The 7,022-nt window shown below is 29.0% G+C and overlaps 1 protein-coding gene across 1 annotated transcript; it reads left to right on the top strand.

Moving 5' to 3' along the window:
* Positions 1-4,780: 4,780 nt before the first annotated feature.
* Positions 4,781-6,526, top strand: LOC107862944 (cytochrome P450 89A2-like; the record flags this gene model as incomplete). The annotated part of the gene is given in 1 exon segment (NM_001324844.1): positions 4,781-6,526. A coding segment is annotated over 1 exon segment (1,545 nt). The 3' UTR covers positions 6,355-6,526.
* Positions 6,527-7,022: the final 496 nt, after the last annotated feature.

Raw genomic sequence — 7,022 nt, 5'->3', positions numbered from 1 at the left:
GTACATTTAACGTATACATGTGTATATATTTTATAAATTAGTATATAACTCTCTCTCTCTCTATATATACACACACACACACACACATATATATATATATATTGTAATGTATATATATTGTAGTATATTTTATTAGTAGTAGTATATATACATTGAATGGTGAGTATATATGTGTATATATCTTCTATGGACATGTATATTTAATGTATACATGTGTATATATATATATGTATGTATATATATATATATATATATTTTAATGTATTCATATTGTAGTAGTTTTAATTTAAAGTATTACATATACATAGAACAGAGTGTATATATGTGAATATATCTTCTATAGACGTGTATATTTAACGTATACATGTGTATATGTTTTATAAATTAGTATATATATATATATATTGTAATGTATATATATTGTAGTATATTTTATTAGTAGTAGTATAAATACATTGAATGGTGCCTATACATGTGTATATATCTTCTATAGACGTGTATATTTAACGTATACATACGTATATATTTTATAAATTAGTATATAACTATATCTATATATAGATTGTAATGTATATATATTGTAGTATATTTTATTAGTAGTAGTATATATACATTCAATGGTGTGTATACATGTGTATATATCTTCTATAGACGTGTATATTTAGCGTATACATGTGTATATGTTTTATAAATTAGTATATAACTATATATAACCATATATATATATATATATATATATATATATATATATTGTAATGTAGATATATTGTAGTATATTTAATTTAAAGTATTACATATACATAGAATAGAGTGTATATATGTGAATATATTTTCTATAGACTAAACGTGTTTATTTAACGTATACATGTGTATATGTTTTATAAATTAGTATATAACTATATCTATATATATTTTAATGTATAAATATTATAGTATATTTTACTAGTATTAGTATATATACATTGAATGATGCGTGTACATGTGTATATATCTTCTATAGATGTGTATATTTAACGTATACATGTGTATATGTTTTATAAATTAGTATATAACTATATATATATATATATATATATATATTGTAGTATATTTTATTTAAACTTTAAAGTAATACATATATATTGGATGGTGTGTATATATGTGTAATTGTGTATAGGCGTGTATTTTTTTTAAATTCTAATGTAGTATATACTATATATATAGTGTATATATATTGTTTAACGTATTTATAATGTATATAGGTGAGTATATATAATGTATATTGAAAAAAAGTTTTTTTTCTTATATTTTTTATCAGGTTTGACCATTTTTTTAATCGAGTTTGACCGGATTTAGGTGGATTGGACCAGATTGGGTTAAGTGAGCCGGGTTAGAGTTGTTTTTAATTTTTTTACTATATAGCCCGGCCCACTTAGACCCCAACCTGGACTCAGCCCAGCCCACAAACTGGTTAAATGACACGGGTCGATTCCGGGTTGGCCCATCCTGGCCCACATAACCGTCTTATTTCAAATCAACTCGATTCGACCTCTATTTTTAATCCTTATCTTATTATATTTTTAGAATAATTTTAGCCTGTATGATGTTTTATATATATATATATAATATGATAAATTTATTAATTGTTGATGTCTGACATTGTATAAAAATAAAATTATATCATCTATTTTATATTTATAAGTCAATATTATACAACACAAATTAGTTACGTTACCTAACATAAACCATCCAAACAAAAGATTGTATATAGTGGTTAGCACAATTGACATGTGTCGATTGCGTCCATGTTTAGCACAGTATACTATTCTTACATGAAAGATCCTACACTAACGATAAGTCTGAAAGATGGTAACACTAGAGTGAAAGATTAGAGTCCACTAACAATGGAGTCATTTAATTACATTGGAAAATAGGGGACGGAAAATGAAGATTGAATTGATTGAGAAAAGATGGAGAGAAAGAAGTAAAAAGAGGAACTCTTTGAATAAAATGTCATATCATCATTGGCTACAAGAGTATAAGTCATCATTATAATGTATAATATAAGAAGAGTTTATCGTATCATTGAATTCATCGATGACATGCAATGATGTGATTGTATCATTCTTTATTTTTTCCTCATTTTAACTTTGCTATCCTATTTTATTATAAATATATTTTTAAAAAAGTAATATTTTAACTTAATAATTCAAATTGAATATATATAGAACTATGTAAAGACAAAAAAAAAAAGAATTAAAAAATTATAATATGAGTGATTCCACATATTCAGATTCATATATAATCCTTCGATAAGTTAACTTTTCAAACATTATATTCAAATAAACTTATTACTAAATATGTATTACAAATAGTTTTATTTTTTATATCTTTAAAAAAGAAAATGTTACATCAATTAAAACGAAAACATTAGCTTGTGCATGTTGTCAACTTTGGGTTAGGTGTCTAGAGAAGAAAACTGATACTGCATTCAATACGATTGGACTTTATTTTAGTTGAATTTAATAACTAATTTTTCATTTATTTTTACTTATTATATTTCGATTGTTGAGAGTCAAATCACATGAATTATAATTGATAATTTTAAAAATATTTTTAAATATAAAATTAAAGTTGATTTTAAGAAGATTCGAAAAATCTAGAAATAAATATAAAAACGTTAGAATAAAAAAAAATATAAGAAGTACCAAAATTTAAAAGTTTTAAGTAAGTAAAAAGTATGTAATGAATGAAAGATTTAACTTTAAATAAGAAAAGATTTTAAATATAATAATAAAATAATCATACTACATATATGATTTAAGTTGATGCGTCTCTCTTAGCCTCTAGCAGCAAGAAAAAGAGATACTGCATGACAAACGCAAAAATGGCGATCCATCAACCACTTGAAACTACTAATAGTAAAATATAAATGTGCTTATAATAATATATATATTATTATATTATTATATTAATGAAACATCTTTGAGAAGTGCTTTGAACTTTTCGCCCTCCATTACAGATTTTCATAATAGACAAAATTGTTAAATTTTAGATAATCAAATTGCACGTGTGGTTAACCTAGTTTCTTAAAAAATATGTCCAAACTCAACTCTCTAAGTCTAATCATTTAACTGAAATATATGTAGTATGGTGTATTGTCAATTTTTAATTTTCTTTGGTAAGACGTCATCAACTCTTCAATGACTTTCTCCTTTGATTTCTTACGAGTTGTCCATTCTATTTAAGGATGTATGTTGCTTCTATGGATGTTAGACAGGTGGAGTGAAAGAACCTCTAAAAATAAAACATACTAACATTTTAAAATAGTATTAAAAAATAATAGAAGATTCACATACATTCATCTTCCGTTAGTAGAAAAAAATTTATTTATTCATAATGTTCATTTGAAATGGTTGTCTCAAGTTTCATTGTTTTACTATTATCATTAGCTAATCATAAATCGAAAAATTGAACCAAATCAAGGTTTTTATTTGATTTAGTTTGATTTTAGGATTTTAAAAATCAACTTAATTGGGTTGGCTATGATTGTGATAAAAAATCGATCCAAATCGAATCATGAACTTTGCCTGCATCAGAATTCTAAAATTCATTACTTCCTCTATTTCGTATTAGTTGGCCTCTATGGACTTGGACACCCATTAAGAAGCCAATAATAAAAGATTCATTTTACATATTTATCCATGAATGTCTTTTAAAATGTAATAATCAATGCAATGATTAAACATTTAAGTTTGATACATATTACTCCATCACTATATTATGTCTAGAACATTGAGTATTTATAATTGAAACTAGTAATAATCATTTAATTTTGAGAATTGAGAATTGAGATCATTTATGCACCATTCAATAATTTTGAAAACTATTGATGTATTTAGTATACTTATCAAGGGTAAAATTGAAAACATATGTATAAAATATTCCTATTTTTAGAACTTGAACAATAAAATTAAAATAAATATTTTTTTAAAAAGGTCAACTAATACAAAACAAAGAGAATACAAAACTATGATAATACACAACTCCAACTTCAATTTGAAAATGTTCAAATAAAGTAAAAGAAATAATTAATTTTAGTGACTAAACGCCACTAAATTGAATCTCATAAAATAGAAAGCCACAAGTAATCGTGAACCGAAGAAGCACATTGATCCACGCTTAGCATCTTAGCTTATTCGTGTTCTCCTTCTAATTTTTAGTACTAATTTCAATTCCATTCAAATTACTAAACAAATTTCTCTTTACTCTCCTCCTAATTAATTTGATATGAATTCCATAAAATAGATTTATACATAAGAAAAAATGAAATAGAAATATTTTAAAGAAAAATAAAAAAAGAAAGGAATCAGTAGAATAAAGAAGCTGAAAGAAATAATATCAGTACTAATTTTGGTACCTTTCAAAAACAAAGCAAATTTCACCTTATTTTCTTCTTAATTTGATATGAATTTCCTAAATAGATTGATTCTTTCTTCTTTCCCCTTGAATTATTTATCACTTTTCTTATAAATTTCTCAACCAAAATGATTTTTCTTCTCAGTATCTAAAGGAGAATCAATTTATTTTTACTTATTGCTCATTTATTTTTAGTTATCATGTTTCCATTATCAGAGTCATGATTGATATTTGAAAATCTATTTTAGTATGAGTTTATTTTTTATTTAATAATTTTCAAATATCTAAGTTTTAAAATTTAAAATTCTTTAAAAAATATTTAATGAATTTGATTCAATTTAGATTGAAAGATTAATTAAATTGACTCTCGTATAATAAATGCGATACAAGTAGAAAAATAATACAGTAATAATGGAAACCTGGTTTATTATTGTTGTCACTTTATGTATCTCTTTCTTCCTCAAATCCCTTTTTGATACTATCATCTCTTCTAATTCCAAGTCCAAGAAGAAACTCCCACCGGGACCCTACACTTGGCCGGTGATCGGCACTTTTTTATGGGCCAGGAGGGGCATCATCGACGTGGAACGCATACTCGTTGATCTCAAGGCTAAGTATGGTCCTATGATCACCCTCAATATGGGGACCCGTACCACCATATTCGTATCTAGTCATTCTTTAGCCTACCAAGCTTTAGTCCAGAAAGGCTCTGTTTTCTCTGACCGGGAAAGTGTAGATTCGAACAATGAAACCCGCGTCATCAACAGTGCACCTTATGGCTCAACATGGCGTCTGCTCCGTCGAAACTTGACTTCAGAAATGCTCCATCCTTCTCGCATCAAGTCCTATTCCAAAGCCCGAGCCTGGGTGTTGGATATCCTCCTTAAACAGCTCCGTGGCAAACAAGACGATTCCGTGAAGTTAGTTGATCATTTTCAGTATGCTATGTTCTGTCTTCTTGTCTTGATGTGTTTTGGGGACAAACTTGACGAACCTCAAATCAAAAAAATTGAAAATATGCTAGTGAAGTTCCTCTTGGGACTCCGACGTTTCAAAGTACTCGCTATCTTTCCTAGACTTGGAAAGCTAATTTTTGGGAAGCTCTGGAAGGAATTCTATGAACTAGGACAAGAGCAAGAGAAAACCTACCTTCCTTTGATTGAAGCACGAATCAAGGCCAAAGAACAAAAAACCGAGCATGGTGAGTTGGAGGATGAATTTGTGACGTGTTATGTGGATACTCTATTGAATTTGGAGTGGCCAGATGAAAAAAGAAAACTCAATCATCGAGAAATCGTTGGCCTCTGCATTGAATTCCTAACCGCCGCAACTGATACGACCTCCACTGCCTTGCAATGGATTATGGCCAACTTGGTTAAAAATCCTACCATTCAGGACAAGCTATATCAAGAAATTGCCAGTGTAGTGGGTGAAAAAAAGAGCGAGTCGACAGAAGAGGTGGTGAAGGAGGAAGATTTGCAAAAAATGCCCTACTTGAAAGCAGTGATATTGGAAGGCCTTAGGCGGCACCCACCTGGTCACATTCTGTTTCCACACAAGGTGACAGAGGAAGTTGAACTGAACGGCTACGTAATCCCAAAGAATGTGACCATCAATTTCATGCTTGCGGACATGGCCTTAGACCCAAATGTGTGGGAGGATCCCTTGGAGTTTAAGCCAGAGAGGTTCTTAGTGGAAGGATCAGATAAGGAATCCTTTGATATAACAGGAAGTAGAGAGATCAAGATGATGCCGTTCGGTGCAGGGAGGAGAATATGTCCTGGCTATGCGTTGGCTATGCTTCATTTAGAATATTTTGTGGCTAATCTGATTTGGCATTTTCAATGGAATCCTGTGGAAGGATATGGTGTTGATCTCTCGGAGAAGCAAGAATTCACTGTTGTAATGAAGAATCCACTACGAGCTCGTATTTGTCCCCGAGTTAACACTCTTTGAATTTGGTAATTGGTTCTTTCTATTTGCATATTATCTCTTGTGGATTTCCCTCCTAGTATGAGTTAGTGGGAAAATCAAGTGCTCGGATTGTTTGTATGGCTGCTATGGTTGTTACTTGTTATTGTACTGTACTGTAATGTATTGTATTTTATAATATATGCCTTTTTTGGTCTGTTCTGTGTGTGGAAACATGATCTGCTTTTTGAAATGAAAGTAAACGACTGGATCAAATATTGTTAGATTCATAAAGGTGAAATTAAGAAAATGATTCAACCATGCTGGGTCTTCAATTTAACATGCCCCGGAAAGTGAATTCCTTAAAATCTTTTGTGAAGTATTATTAAGAATTGCAACATCACAAAGTATTATTGAACTTTCTTGGCCTAAAACGTTTGTTCAACATGAAGTAACTTCATTTCTTGTGTTTGGTGTAATTGAAAATGGGGCAAGTACGTTGGTGATAATGTAAAAGACGCCAGGATCTATATCATAGTAGACTGAGCTCTGGCAATTCAGATTAAACTTTTGCCATGAAGCTTTGTACTGAAATTAATAGGGAGAAAATATAATGGATTAATTAACAGATATGAAAAAAAAAGTGAAATTACACGATGCCATGCATATTATCGGCCGCAGAATCTATAGATAGTTCTCCTTTGCTGCTCTAT

Source organism: Capsicum annuum, chromosome 3, assembly GCF_002878395.1.
Source record: "Capsicum annuum cultivar UCD-10X-F1 chromosome 3, UCD10Xv1.1, whole genome shotgun sequence".
In the NCBI taxonomy this organism is placed as follows: Eukaryota; Viridiplantae; Streptophyta; class Magnoliopsida; order Solanales; family Solanaceae; genus Capsicum; species Capsicum annuum.
Note: the sequence above shows the minus strand (reverse complement) of the source record. Positions and strands in the feature narration are given on the sequence as shown.